Below are 16,151 nucleotides of genomic sequence, written 5' to 3'. Positions count from 1 at the left end.
TTATGATTTCAGATCCAGTTAACTTTATTTATACGTCATGTTTTAAACAATCAACAAGCGCGGCACGTGTTATCAGACAGCATGTAAAATCATATCTAATAAAAACAGACATACAGGAAGTAAACTGCATCATGTGGAGATGTTTCTTAAAGTGTCAGTGGAGGAAAAACATTTGATTCCAGCAGAAGACTTGTAGGATTTAGTGTTTTATGAAGACAACCAAACACAGAAACGTCCGGTGATGATTCCAGTCTTTGTTGGCTCTGCTGCAGTGATGCTGAACCGTATTTTACGACGTTTCAGTCGTGGATTTTATTGTGAAAAGTTCTGTCAGCTTCGTTAAATCCTTCTTCTCTCTGATGATTTTTTGAAGTTCGGCCCTCCGAGCTAAATTTCATCATGTGAAACCAAACGGTTGTTCTTATCGAGACCTCGAGGCTTTTAGAAAGTTCAGCACAAAGTTCAAACCAATCCAGAGACAGAAAAGGAATCAGAGAGAGATGATGAAACTAAATCAGAGGGAGGAAGTCTGTGTTCCAGAGTTTTAGGATTAATTCACATCCTGTTTACATAAAACTAGTTTACACACAAATTTAACAAGAGAAGAAGAAACAACAGAATATGGCTTCTTATTATTTAACAAATGAAATTTCTCCGGTTAGATTTTCTTCAGTAGTTTCTGACTTTTTGTTCATGTTGTAGTTTTTAAGAAATGTCTTCATTCAATCACTAATTTAAAAGACATTTAACATTTTTATTATATGTTGAGCTGTAGTTGTGTATTTAAACATACTGTCAAATTACCGTGGGAAAAAAATCAGCTTTAAATGTCTTCCACCACCGTGCTTCATATCATGATGCTGCCACCACCATGCTTCATCATGATGCTGCCTCCACCGTGCTTCATCATGATGCTGCCTCCACCGTGCTTCATCATGATGCTGCCTCCACCGTGCTTCATCATGATGCTGCCACCACCATGCTTCACATCATGATGCTGCCACCACCATGCTTCACATCATGATGCTGCCTCCACCGTGCTTCATCATGATGCTGCCACCACCGTGCTTCACATCATGATGCTGCCACCACCATGCTTCACATCATGATGCTGCCACCACCATGCTTCATATCATGATGCTGCCACCACCATGCTTCATCATGATGCTGCCTCCACCGTGCTTCATATCATGATGCTGCCACCACCATGCTTCATATCATGATGCTGCCACCACCATGCTTCATATCATGATGCTGCCACCACCATGCTTCATCATGATGCTGCCTCCACCGTGCTTCATATCATGATGCTGCCACCACCATGCTTCATCATGATGCTGCCTCCACCATGCTTCATATCATGATGCTGCCACCACCATGCTTCATCATGATGCTGCCTCCACCATGCTTCATCATGATGCTGCCACCACCATGCTTCATATCATGATGCTGCCACCACCATGCTTCATCATGATGCTGCCTCCACCTTGCTTCACATCATGATGCTGCCTCCACCGTGCTTCACATCATGATGCTGCCACCACCATGCTTCATATCATGATGCTGCCACCACCGTGCTTCATCATGATGCTGCCACCACCGTGCTTCACATCATGATGCTGCCACCACCATGCTTCATCATGATGCTGCCACCACCGTGCTTCATCATGATGCTGCCACCACCATGCTTCATATCATGATGCTGCCACCACCATGCTTCATCATGATGCTGCCTCCACCGTGCTTCATATCATGATGCTGCCTCCACCATGCTTCATCATGATGCTGCCACCACCATGCTTCACATCATGATGCTGCCACCACCATGCTTCATCATGATGCTGCCACCACCATGCTTCATCATGATGCTGCCACCACCATGCTTCATCATGATGCTGCCTCCACCGTGCTTCACATCATGATGCTGCCACCACCGTGCTTCATCATGATGCTGCCACCACCGTGCTTCACATCATGATGCTGCCACCACCATGCTTCATCATGATGCTGCCACCACCATGCTTCATCATGATGCTGCCACCACCATGCTTCATCATGATGCTGCCTCCACCGTGCTTCACACCGTGATGCTGCCACCACCGTGCTTCATCATGATGCTGCCACCACCGTGCTTCACATCATGATGCTGCCACCACCATGCTTCATCATGATGCTGCCACCACCATGCTTCATCATGATGCTGCCTCCACCGTGCTTCACATCATGATGCTGCCACCACCGTGCTTCACAGTGTGGACGGTGTGTTAGTGATGTTTTGTGTCGAACATGATGTCTAGTCTCATGAACATAAAGCTCCATTTTGGTTTCATCAGATCAAAGAACCTTCTTATTTTTCCGAATAATAATCAGGGTAATTAATTGCTTTAAGTTACATGAATTTAGGTTTTTATCAACTCACAGAAATTTGAGATCAAATTAGACATGATATTGAGTTGATTCAATTTCATTATATCAACCACCGAGATGTTTGAAAGTTAAAATATTTTTTGTTGAAATCAGTGTCTGAGATGCTTTCTGTCTTCCATTAAGGTGTCAGGAGTTGTCCTGGATTACTTCAGGTGGTTTCCTCTTCCAGTCTCTCCATCCATCAGGTCTTTTGTGAGGTTCTGATAAATTGCCTCTGACATTCTGCCAAAAAATTTTGCCCTCCGCCTCTTCAGTGTTTTTACACCTTCTGTTAATTGAATTGGAACAGCAGAGATTCCTGCTCTGCTCTGTGAGACGCACACACACATCTGTACTACTGAAAACACACAAATACACACAAATACTGCAGGAATAATGCAGGAATACCGGCAGTATTACTGCCGGTATTACTGGTATATTGCTGGTACTACTGCCGGTATTATTACTGGCATTATTGCTGCTGAATGTCTGTACAACAACCGGAGGTTCAGTCCTTTAATCTGACCTCGAAGACACACACACACACACACACACACACACACACACACACACACACACAGTGGCGGGATTCCTGTTTTTTTTGCCAATTTCATATTAAACAAGAAAATAAATTAACAACAGCTGTAATGTTTGACTTTGAGAGACTAAAGTTAAATTGACTTTCCAATAGGATGGACACAGACACAGACACAGACACACACACACACAGACACACACACACACACACACACACACACACACACACACACACACACACACACGCACGCACATTAATAGTTTTGAATAATTTCAAGAAATTAGGTCTGAAACTTTAATTTTTTGTCTAACTTAGTGCCCATTTTTCCATCATTACTCATCTCCTGTTTTAGAAATCATTCATTTTGTTGTTTATTTTCAACCTCATCTTCCCTCCATCCATTCATCCTCCATCCATTCATCCTCCATCCATCCATCCTCCATCCATCCATCCTCCATCTTCCCTTTCAGTCCCAAGGTTCATTGTACTTTATCTAACATCTGCAACCTTCTAATCTTGGTGGACATCCGTCTGGTTTTACCTTCAGGTCTGGTTTACCAGGTCCAGCTGTTTGTCTCAGAGGTTTCTGTAATTCTTGTGAACAAAAAGGCTGCGTCTTTAAAAATCAGATTTAAATGTAGAGTCCATCAGAGTGGTGGTGCATAGCTGCTCTGCTCCTGAAGTCCTGGAGACACCAGACAATCTGAACTGTAACTGGTGTTGTGTAAATAAAACTGAACTGAATGAATCTTTCTGTTAGCTTTCACCATCTTCACCTCCTTTTTAGTCATTCCTCTTTCTCTGTTTGTCTTCATCCTTCTCTTTATTGCTGTTTTCCGTGAGAAATAGAACCAGCAGAATCAGCTGGTTCTGTTATAAATAGAACCAGAACGTTGGTTCCACTGGTTCTCTCTAAATTCTCTGTGATGAGTTCTGCAGAGACGAGCAGAAAAAGACCTGAAGGCTCAAAAACCTGAAAACCCCTCAGTTAGCCAACAGCTCTAAGTTAATACCCCCTATTTAATGCCCCCGAGTTAATACCCCTTAGTTAATACTCCCTAGTTAATACCCCCTAGTTAATGCCCCCTAGTTAATACCCCCTAGTTAATGCCCCTAGTTAATGCCCTACCTGTCTGTCTCCTCTTTAGTGCTCCATAGTTCTTATCTTTGTATATTTTCAGTCTTTATCAGTAAACATCACAGTTTGTTCTAAAAACCTTCAGTCTGCTTCACGTTAAAAGAATTTTTGATCCAACCACAGCTGTTTTTATGGAGTTATCTTTCAGTGAACAGGTGGAGAATCGACCAAACGCTGAGTTCAGTTCAGCCTGTTGGTGTTTTATTGTGAACTCTGGTTTTTATTCTGTCATTTGTTCACTTTTAATGATTCATCTTTTAGATCTGGAGAACAGGAACCTTTAGGAGGTTTATGAATTCATAAACCCTCCAGAATGACTCCAGTGATTGTTTCGGGCTGACTTGTTACTGATTGTTGTTGACTTCAATCCGTTTATAATCTGCGATATTTTCAGAGTTTCCAGAGTTTTCAGGTTTCTGGTTGGCGTCATCCTTCCTGTTTGTGTTTCCATAAACCTGATTCAGGCTCTACAGTTCACAATATTTTAGTACACTTTAAACAAACATGCTTCTGCTTTAACTTCATGTCTAGTTCTGCAAAACCTGCATCAAACTCAAATGTTTAATTTTACTCAGATTTGTTGATATTTTCTCGGTTTTTAGTGCATTTTTTCTGGGATCTTTGCTCCGGTTTTCTAGTTTTTTGCTGCAGGTTTTCAGCTGCAGACTGAGAACAGAAACAGGTTGATGGTTCCTAAAAGCTTCTGTTGATCTGCAAACATGAACTAAAAGTTGAGAACATCCCTCTGTAAAAATATCTGCGGATCCAGAAGAGAGAGGATTTTTCGAGAGTTTTGGGTCCAGATGTCTCCTAGTTCCTGGTTCTGTCTCGTCTTTGTCTCTTTCGGCTGCAGACAGACGCTTAACCGGAGGACAGCTTCTTCTCCAGACCACATCCAAAGTCTCTGCAGACCATCTTCTGGCCTCAGGCTGAGTTTTCTCAGAGTAGAAACGGTTTGTGTCTGTCAGCATCTCCAGAGAACAGCAGCCGTGGATAGAAAGAAGAGAAGAATAAAACCAGAAACACACAGATTCTCTCTTTATCTCCACTTATCTCCAGCCGCTGACGTCACGTCTAGAGGTTCTAGTTCTCAGCTAGCAGACTGGTCAGACTGGAGGGTCTTTAGAGACGAGATGTTCTCCTAAAGGAGCTGTGAAAACCAGGAGAGCTTCAGGGAACTCTGGACATATTTAAGGAACCTGATCATTGATGGGTTTCTGCAGTTTTTACCAGAACAACATGAAGAATGACTCAGAGATGTCTTCTGGCAGTAGGATGGAGAAGCTTTGAAACTTTCTCCACGTTTTCTCCCCAGATGTTTCCTCTACTCTCGTTTGGAGATTTTAAAAATAATTTTGGACAAATTTTAGGTACATCATCGTCTCTTTTCTCTTATTTTTTGTCTCCTTTCTCATTTTGTGTCTCATTTTGGTAATTTTTTCTCTTGTTTTTGTTTTTTTCTGTCTGTCAGAAAACTGTCAAAATTTCTAAATTTATTCAAAATCTGTCCAAAATGAGGAACTTTTTTTTAATATTCACTCCAAAAACATCCAAACTTTTTCTCAAAAGTCGGTCAACATGACAGTCAATTTTAAGTCCCACCGATATTACCAACAGTAGAACTGAAGTTGTCTCCTCATCCTGTAGATGTTCTTCTATCACCACGTCTCCTCAGATGTTAAACTCTGAACTAATATTGTCTCTTCATCCTTCTGTGGAGGTTCTCAGTCATCCAGGTCCTGGAGATGGGAGGAGCTCCAGGAGAAGCTCCTCCCATCTCCTCATTAAGTAGAGGTTTTTCTATCTCCATGTTTCCAGACTTTTCCTCTCTCCTCTGCTCATCATCAGTAGATGTTCCTCCATGCTGGATGGATCTCCAACAACCTGCTCCTCTGTTCTCTGTTTCTGCTGCGTTTATATTTTTTCATTCAGTAGCTTTAATTTCATTCTTACAATCGTTTCAGATATGTTTGTGTTATTTTAAACAGGTTTTGGGTGACTTTGGGCAATTTTCCAATCATTTTAGGCATTTTTTGTCATTTTTCACAGTTTAGATTTTTTTGTTTGTTTTTTACAGGATCTTGTTGGAACAAATGGAACTTTTTTTGGTGATTTAAAAAAAGTAGACGTAGAATGAAGTGATTTTGGTTCATTTTTCTTCCATCATATGTTCACAGACCATTGGAACGTTGGAAATTGAACAATTTCAGTATTTTTTATGGGATCTTGTTGAAACTAATGGTTTATTTTCATTCATTAAAGAGAGAGAGAGATGTGGGATAAAGTGATTTTGCTAAATTTTTCCTTACAGAACCAGACGTCACATGTGGTACCTTCAGGGACTGTAGGGAAATTTAAAAGCCCAAAAATCTTTCCATTTTTACGCTTTGTGGCTGATAAATTCTGTCACTTTGGTGTATTTTTAAAAATACAAAACAAACTTTTTCAAACCTTCCTCCATGTTTTGGGTTCAGAGGGTTAAATTAGCAAGAAAAAGGATTCAATATTTTCCAAAAATACCCCCACAAGAATTGAATAAAATCTTATTGCACAGTGTACAACGAAGCAGAAACCCTTTTAATGCATTCATACAATCAGACTTTTTTTTTTTAAAGTACAGTAAGAAATGTGTAAAAATGAACTTAAAAAATATAGTAGAAAAATGTTCTGTGCAAGTTGAACCTGTTAAAACAATCATAGATCAGATTAAAAACGTCAACAACAGGAGCTGATTTTGGTCATTACTGGACTTTAATACAATGTAGAAGCTGATTTATTCGATGCTGCATGAAAAGTGTTGACTTTAGCCATTTCTGAAGTTTTTATAGATCGAAAGTCAAACCTTCATCCTTAATCCTTGGATTTACTTCACATGTAAATACGCTGATGTTTCTGCATGCTGATATATTTAATGTTTTAATTCTCTGTTAGCATCGTTAGCTCCTCGTGCTACATGCAGGATGTTCCATTAGACAGCTAACCATGCTAACTGCTAACTGTTCCCAGCTGACCTCACTGGTTCCTCTTGTCCTGTGCCATGTGTGTGTGTGTTCGTCACGCCAGGCTGCATCACCGTGTGTGTGTGTGTGTGTGTGTGTGTGTGTGTGTGTGTGTGTGTGTGTGTGTGTGTGTGTGTGTGTGTGTGTGTGTGTGTGTGTGTGTGTGTGTGCAGCTTTGCTCGTATCAGTGTGTCCGAGTCTCACCGGTCTTCTTCTGTCCTGTCCTGTGTTTTCTCTCCTCGTCAATGTTCAGCTATCGGCGCCCAGCGGAGGAGGAGTCCCAGCGTCGTCGCCTCCGAGATCTTCGAGCCTCACCTGGGCAGCCACATCCTGCAGGTAGGAGGTGGGAGGAGCCTAAAGGTGGCTCTGGTCCCGCTGTAGAGACAGATGAGGCTGAGGGTTTTTCAGCTCATTGCTTTTCTGATGGATGATTTTCAGTTATTGTTGCAGCGTTGCATCAGTCAGCAGGATGACTGTATACACACACACACACACACACACACACACACACACACACACACACACACACACACACACACACACACACACACACACCAGTCTTCATAGACTTATTTACATGTTTTAGTTTCTTTGTGAAGTTTCTTTCTGCAGCTACAATCTCAGTCAAAAACACAAATCTGAGGCTGAACATAAAACGTTTGTCAAAAGAACTAAAACTTAAGGAGCACTTTCAGCGAGATAATATTGTCTGAAACATACATAGAAATATACAGGATAGAAAACATACAAACATGGAAAATCTATAATGAACAAAAATACGCAATATACAAATGGCTAAAATGATTTTAAAGATATATTTCTGTATTTCTCAATGTGCAAAACATGTCTCACATATTTAAAATGTCAGTCTAGCATTGAAAAATAAAACATATATGTATATATATATATATATTTATATATATATATATATATATATATATATATAAACATATGGAACACTGATAATTATATGAACCTCATGGAAAGAAATAATTCATTCTCCCTTCAGAGATCAAAGCAGAATTTCTGATTCTGGTGGATCTGAAATGAAATAACTGTGGATTTGTTTCATTGATTAACAGAAATCTTGGTGCAGAGATTCATGCTCCCCAGAAGATAAACTCTTTAAACTGTATTAATCCTCTGACATCAACAGAACAAAATACTCACCTCATTGAATAAACAAAAGTCTAAAAAATCTGAGCTTTACACATCCAGGCTACAGTGACTGAACTCAGTCTGACAGTAAAGATCTGAATTTCTTAAAATGCATCTTACAGAAAATTAAAAACATGTTTTTTTTAAATGCTAAAATATTCCTTCTCGTGGTGCCATCTTCAGGTAAACCTCTGACATTTCTCACCCCAGTACTGATGAAGATCTCAGAAGAAGTAAGATTTCTGTTCATGTTTTCCCATGCTGGTTGCAGCTTTGTGGTTTCTCCCACTGAGAATTTTAATACATCACAGTTTCCTACTTACTGAACCAGGACATTACAGTCTGACAGTAAAGAATCTCTTTATGAAACGAAAAAACATCATCATACAACTGTTTTAAGTTAGATACTAAAATGTTCTTTCATGTGGCGCCCCCTTCAGGTTAAGCTGTGAGGTTAAACCTGCTTCAGTACTGATGAATATCTCAGGACAAATAAGATTTCTGTTCATGTTTTTTGTTTTCCCATGGTGGTTGCAGCACTGAGGCCTTTAATAAATCACAGTTTCCTCCTTAGTGAACCAGAATATTACAGTCTGACATGAAATCCTGTCAAATGCCTTTTTTCCCCTCAGAATGAGGATTTTACACCACTTTGTTATCTGAATTATTTCTTCTGATTTGCCTCTGAGCTGCTCAGAAGCTAAATTATTCCTCATAATGTACCTTTACATTATTAGCGCAGTGATTCCTCATAATTCAGACTCAGATTTTTCACCACAGCCGACTTCAATTATTCCTCAACATCCAGCTGCAGCAGCGCTAAGCTGAATTATTAAATGGAATTATGAAAGTATGATAATGACTGGGTTATCGCTCCCTGGGGTGTGTGTGTGCAGAGTGTGTGTGTCTTGTAGTTTTAATCCCTGGCATGCTCCACTCCTTATCTGTTTAACATACAGCCCAAAGGCTGAGCTTTTAACATCACAACCGGGCGGACGCGATTCCAGCGCTGATAGAGCTGCTAATCTGTGTGTGTGTGTGTGTGTGTGTGTGTGTGTGTGTGTGTGTGTGTGTGTGTGTGTGTGTGTGTGTGTGTGTGTGTGTGTGTGTGTGTGTGTGTGTGTGTGTGTGTGTGTGTGTGTGTGTGTGTGTGAGACGATGCCGTAAACCTGCAGACGTGTTGCTTTCGCTGTTAGTGCACTTTCAAACATAGAAATCTAATCTGACTGAGTGTGTTTGCTTCAGTTACACCTGATTATTATTATCATGAGTCTGACACCAGCCTGCAGAGACCCACACCTTCCTAATCTCCTTCTACTTTTTTATCCCTTTATCATATTCAAGGATCCTGACAGAAGAGTCACTGGAAGATATGAAAAATTCATTACAAACCAAACAGAGCGACACAAACAAAACAGCCGGTTCAAGCTGACAGGTCATTTTATGCAGAACCAACTAAATCTGAGAAAACTGAACCTCCTCAGAACATCTGGTTCTTCATCTCCAATAATTTTATCAATGATCAGAGTTCTACCTTCATGCTGGGAATATTTCCAGAGTTCCAGGTCCTTGAAGTCCATAGAGGTGGGTCCAGATTCATCATTTCTGAGCCTCAGAACTTCATCAGTCCAGCAGATAGAACCATGACATTTAGGAGGAGAAAAATCTGAGTTCTGGTAAAAACTGACACCAGATCAGTTTAAATCCATCCATTGGTATTTTGTGAGTGTTAAATATTCAGACACTTGCTGCTTTCACCAAAGTTTGATTTACATGTTCGCTGTCTGGGATTGAGAAATTAGAGCTCAAAAACCTCATGAACCAGTTTAGTCGATGTTTCAACGTTTCTGTTTGTTTGTAGCTTCTTTCTGATTGAACATTGAGTCTAAAATCAGCTAGGGGGAGCTGTTCCTGATCGTTGGTCTAGACGTTGTTCTAGATCGTTGGTCTACATGTTGTTCGAGATGTTATTCAGGACGTTGTTCTCGATGTTATTCAGGGCATTGTTCTAGACATTGTTCCAGATCTTTGTTGTAGACATTGTTCTAGACGTTGTTCTAGACATTGTTCAGGAAATCCATCTGACTCCCCGCTGCTTCGTTGGTTCCTCATCATTTTGCTTTAGTCCCGCTGACATCCCAGCGTGTCGCCGTGACGACCGCCTCTCCTCTTCCGCTTCTCTGAACATCGTGTTGTCATGTGTGAGTGTTAACACGCCGTGCTGAGTGTTAACATCGACACCCGACATCCCATAATGCCGTGCTCTAATCCCCGGAGAGTTGCTATGACAACCGCAGCAGGCAGATCCAGAGGCTGATTGAAGCAGATGTGATATGAGACACGACACGAACACCTGGAGCTGATTCACCTGAACGGGAGGAGGAGGGAGTGTGTGGTGTTTGTGTTTCTGGTAGTATGTTTGCGTTAGTGGTTGGTTGTGTGTTTGTGTTGCCGGTTGTGTGTCTGGTTGTGTTAGTGGTTGTGTGTTTGTGTTGCCGGTTGTGTTACTGGTTGTGTGTTTGTGTGTCAGAGGCTTTAAATCCTGCAGCTGAAATCTAAAAACTATTTTTTTAGATTTCCTACTTCCTGTAACTGTCTGGTGTCTCGTTGCTCTCAGTAGATTCAGCAGAATTCTTCACTTCTGCTCTTTTTAGTCACATTTCAGAGGAAATACTGAACTTTCTGCTTCTTTATTTTATTTGACAGATTTTAAGATGTAGATTTGACACTGGATTAAAAAAACAAGGTTTTACAACACAGTTATAGATTTAACCAGATGTTTACCCCGACTGGATTAATCCTGAAATTAGGTTTAGTTTTTGCCTTTTTCTAAAAAATCTTTACTCGACTGTAATATTCTGGTTTATTTATTAAAGGCCTCAGTGGGAGAAACCATGAAGCTGCAACCACCATGGGAAAACAGAAACGAAGGATGAAGGAAACATGAACAGAAATCTTATTTGTTCTGAGATCTTTATCAGTACTGAGCCAGGAGATGTCACAGTTTTACCTAAAGGGGGCGCCACGAGAAAGAATATTTTAGCATTTATATAAAACAGGTTTTTTATCTTTTGTGTGTTGCGTTTATCTGAGACTCAGATCTTTACTGTCAGACTGTAATATTCTGGTTCACTAAGAAGCAAACTGTGATTTATTAAAGGCTTCAGTGGGTGAAACCACAATGCTGCCACCACCGCGGGAAAATAGAAATCTTCTTTGTTCGGAGATCTTCATCAGTGATAAGATAAGATAAGATAGACTTTATTGATCTCACAAAGGAGAAATTTACCGTTACGGGGCTCTTAGAAACAAAAAACAGAGGAGTGCAAAAGTCACGAAAGTGCAAGAACAAGTGTATATATATATATATATATATATATATATATATATTTTTTTTTTTTTTTAATAATGTGTTGTTTTTATACATGATGTTTAAAATTTTCTTGGAAAATTGTATAAATATTTTATTTTTTTAATTTAAATTATTTTTGATGAAATGCTAAAAATATGTATTTTAAGAGAACATTTTTAATTTTTGAGGATTATTATATACAGAAATTTAAAAACTTAATTATTCTAGGGGGAAAAAAACTCCCAAATTTCCAAGAAATGTCCAAAAATATTCATCAAATATCAGACAAATATTAATAAAATGCATGATAATAAAATATGTACACAAATACTTTTTCTTAAAAGCACCTTAAATTATCATATTGGAAAAAGTTTAAATAAACAAAAATCTCCTTAGTTTCATGAAAGAGCTTTTAAACAGACTTGAGGTGACTTCAGTTGTTGACATGAAAACCATTATTCTTCTATGGTGTTTATCACAACTGATGTCACCCACAGCGCCACCTTCTGGCCACATTAACACAGCTGAGTTTATTCCCTATTAGAGTAGTAACTGGAATTATGACTCATTTGTTAATTTTTATCATATTTTAAAAGTTTTCCTCAGAGTTCTTTTGCAGAAATGGAGTGAATTTTAGATTAAAATGGAATTTAAATGGATGGAAATAAATAGAACATTTTCTGTCCACAGATTTATTTATGATTTTTTTCCGTTTTTAGCTTTTTGCTGCTGTCCTTTAAAACACATTCAGCTCAGGAAATCACGTTAATGTTTGTTACTGTGTGTGTGTGTCAGCTTGTCTGTGCATGTATTACCGGCTGTGTTTCTACATCACACGTGTGTTTTGCGTGTGCCTTTTGGAAGGCCGACGTGTCGGCAGCAAATTGGCCTCATTAATCTCCCGCCTAATTGATTGTGAGAAGTTTGAGGATGACATTTTAAGAAAGCGTGGCGGACGGCGCGGCGTGATTGATTCAGCTGAAACGACGCGCTAATGAATGCCAGCCAGTCGCTGAGGGGAGCAGAGCAGAGATTAGGACTGAGGTTGATAAGGCTTAATGAAGAGACACTCATTAAACTGGAGGAGGACGAGGGAGAGCTGCTGCTACTGGAGCAGGAGGAATCACCTGATCTACCTAATCAATACACACCTGGATCAGTTATCTATCAGTTATTTATCAGTTATTAGATCAGTTTTCTCTCAGGTATTACATCAGCTATCAGTCGGTTATCAGAGCTGCTGCTGCTGCTACAGAGATCTAACTGATCAATACACACCTGGATAATAACTCTACAGCTGTGTGTTCTTCTGTCATATCTGACGCTATACAAGACAAAAAATAACAAGCACAAGACGAAATATTACAATAATGAGACACAAAACGACAAAAACATGAGACAAAAGGCATCAAACAAAACAAAAAAGAGATAAAAAGTTAGAAAACGACAAAAAATGGAAAAACGACAAAAATGAGACAAAAAAGAGTCAAAGCGATGCTCAAAAAAATAAAACAAAGCACAGGATGACAAAAAAGAAAAAAACACAAGCAAGACAAAAACGAGACACAAAATGACAAAAGTGAGACAAACGACACGAAACAGAGCAAAGAAGAGACAAAAATTTAGACAAAGTTAAAAACCGGCAAAACAATAGACTGACAAAAGTGAGGAAAAAAGACACAAAATGACAAAAATGATGCTCAGAAAAAGGAATAAAACAAAACACAAGGAGACAAAAAAGAGACATGAAACACAGGCGAGATAAAAAAAAACACAAAATGACAAAAGCGAGAAACAAAACAACAAAAGTTGGAGAGAAACAAGAGAAACAAGACATATCATGACAAAGTATTACAAATATAACAAAAATTAGACAAAAATGACCAAAAAATGATCAACAAAATTACAAAAACGAGACAAACGACACAAAACAAAACAGAAAAGAGACGAAAAATTAGACAAAAAAGTTAAAAGGCAACAAAAAATGGACAAAAACAAGAAAAAAACCCACAAATGACAAAAGCAAGAAAAATTATTTTGTCATTTTTATGTCATTCCAAAAATAAGAAACAAAACAGAAAAAAATCATGAAAAAATGGCAGAAGTCAGACAAAAAAACATAAAAAGCAACAAAAACAAGACAAATTGTACAAAAATGAGACACAAAAAGACAAATGAGACGGATATTTTAGGAGCAGATTGATCAAATTACTGATAGACTCAGGATGAACATATTGATCACTGATCAGAAATATTTCATCTGCAGTTTGATTCCTTTCAATCACTGCTGCAGTTTAAAAGTTTTATAAATGCAGGAGGTTAAAGATTCTTCTGTTAAAGTCGATCATCTGCCGCCGCTTTTAAAGTTTTCTGATCGGAGGAGGTTAAATAAAGTCGATCATCTGCTGCCGCTTTGTGAAGTCGAGTTGTTGCTGATCGTCTGTTTCCTCTTTAAAGGCACCATGTGGTGTTTGAAGATGAAGGCCGACAGACGGACGTCATTAAAATAAAAAACACAAAGTGAGAACAGAAACACAAAGCTTCAGACTTCACAAACACTGAGAGTTTCTCACCTGGCAGGTAGAAGAAGAAGAGGAGGGTGCACCTGTTAGACCCAGATAAATGACAAAGGTGAGACGAAAAACAACAAAAAAAGAGACAAAAAACACAAGCGAGACAATAAGGAAACACAACATGACAAAAACGAGAAACTAAATGACAAAGAAGGACAAAAAACAACAAAAACAAGACAAAATATTCCAGAAACAAGACACCAGATTAGAGCAGGTTAAACCCTGTTCCTTCCTGTCTCACCTCCACCTGGGGAACAGCTGTAATGTGCTGCCTGTTGTCACGGCGATGAGCGGGAAATTAAAGACGACAGCGACACGACACCGCTTCCTGTCAGCCCGTCAATCAAACTGTCAGCCAATGAGTGTCAGCGCAGGTGAAAATTAGACGAGGAGACGTGACGTCCTGGTGGATTCTGGGAAAATTACCGACGAGACAAACTCTGACAGGAAACACAGAGATCAGAGCAGAGGAGGAGATTCAGAAAGACTCAGACAGGAATAACCGCAGAGATGAGAACCTGGAAAAGACAAATTAAACCTGGAAAAGACAAATTAAACCTGGAAAAGACAAATTAAACCTGAAAAAGACAAATTAAACCTGGAAAAGACAAATTAAACCTGGAAAAGACAAATTAAACCTGAAAAAGACAAATTAAACCTGGAAAAGACAAATTAAACCTGGAAAAGACAAATTAAACCTGGAAAAGACAAATAAAACCTGGAAAAGACAAATTAAAACCTGGAAAAGACAAATTAAACCTGGAAAAGACAAATAAAACCTGGAAAAGACAAATTAAACCTGGAAAAGACAAATTAAACCTGGAAAAGACAAATTAAACCTGGAAAAGACAAATTAAACCTGGAAAAGACAAATTAAAACCTGGAAAAGACAAATTAAACCTGAAAAAGACAAATAAAACCTGGAAAAGACAAATTAAACCTTGAAAAGACAAATTAAACCTGGAAAAGACAAATTAAACCTGGAAAAGACAAATAAAACCTGGAAAAGACAAATTAAAACCTGGAAAAGACAAATTAAACCTGAAAAAGACAAATAAAACCTGGAAAAGACAAATTAAACCTTGAAAAGACAAATTAAACCTGGAAAAGACAAATAAAACCTTGAAAAGACAAATTAAACCTGGAAAAGACAAATTAAACCTGGAAAAGACAAATTAAACCTGGAAAAGACAAATTAAACCTTGAAAAGACAAATTAAACCTTGAAAAGACAAATTAAACCTGAAAAAGACAAATTAAACCTGAAAAAGACAAATTAAACCTGAAAAAGACAAATTAAACCTTGAAAAGACAAATTAAATCTGTAAAAGACAAATTAAACCTGAAAAAGACAAATTAAACCTGAAAAAGACAAATTAAACCTACAGGAGACAACTATGCGAGACTCAAAATGACAAGAACGAGACACCACACAACAAAAATGAGACAAAATGGCAAAAATGAGAAACAAAAATAAGAAACAAAACGACAAAAATGAGACAGAAAATGAGAAAAGAACAGTAAACAATCTAATATTTTCAAGCGAGACACAAAACGACAAAAATGAAACACAAAGAAACAAAAATGTGACAAAATGACAAAAACAAGAAACAAAACTACAAAAATGAGAAATAAAAAGACAAAACAACAAAGAACAGTCCAGTATTTTACTTTCTGATCCAAACAACTTGTCATGGTCTAGAAATGATTTTAAATTTATAGTTTTACTAATTTACAATCTGCAGTTAATGTCTTCTCTGTCATTTTTACACTTTGAGGGATTGGACCCTCTGGAGGACCACTTTAGGACCACGGGCCTCATGTTGGACCCTCTGGAGGACCACTTTTGGACCACGGGCCTCATGTTGGACCCTCTGGAGGACCACTTTTGGTCCACGGGCCTCATGTTGGACCCTCTGGAGGACCACTTTTGGTCCACGGGCCTCATGTTGGACCCTCTGGAGGACCACTTTTGGACCACGGGCCTC

The 16,151-nt window shown here is 38.8% G+C and overlaps 2 protein-coding genes across 3 annotated transcripts in view; one reads left to right on the top strand and one right to left on the bottom strand.

The window, feature by feature from the left end:
* LOC110959949 (neuronal PAS domain-containing protein 3) overlaps positions 1–16,151 on the bottom strand; it is a 394,699-nt gene that overhangs the window by 112,598 nt on the left and 265,950 nt on the right. The window lies entirely within an intron of this gene.
* LOC110970602 (neuronal PAS domain-containing protein 3) overlaps positions 1–16,151 on the top strand; it is a 247,038-nt gene that overhangs the window by 59,152 nt on the left and 171,735 nt on the right. Inside the window, exon 2 of one of the 2 annotated variants that reach the window (XM_051947568.1) lies at positions 7,335–7,417. In XM_051947568.1, coding sequence (XP_051803528.1) covers positions 7,335–7,417 — 83 coding nt within the window. Of the gene's footprint in view, positions 1–7,215; positions 7,418–16,151 lie in introns of those variants that run through there. The other variant, XM_051947573.1, reaches the window with a different exon arrangement.

The sequence above is a fragment of the Acanthochromis polyacanthus genome, chromosome 1, assembly GCF_021347895.1.
Source record: "Acanthochromis polyacanthus isolate Apoly-LR-REF ecotype Palm Island chromosome 1, KAUST_Apoly_ChrSc, whole genome shotgun sequence".
Taxonomy (NCBI): Eukaryota; Metazoa; Chordata; class Actinopteri; family Pomacentridae; genus Acanthochromis; species Acanthochromis polyacanthus.
This window is presented reverse-complemented; position numbering and strand designations above follow the sequence as displayed.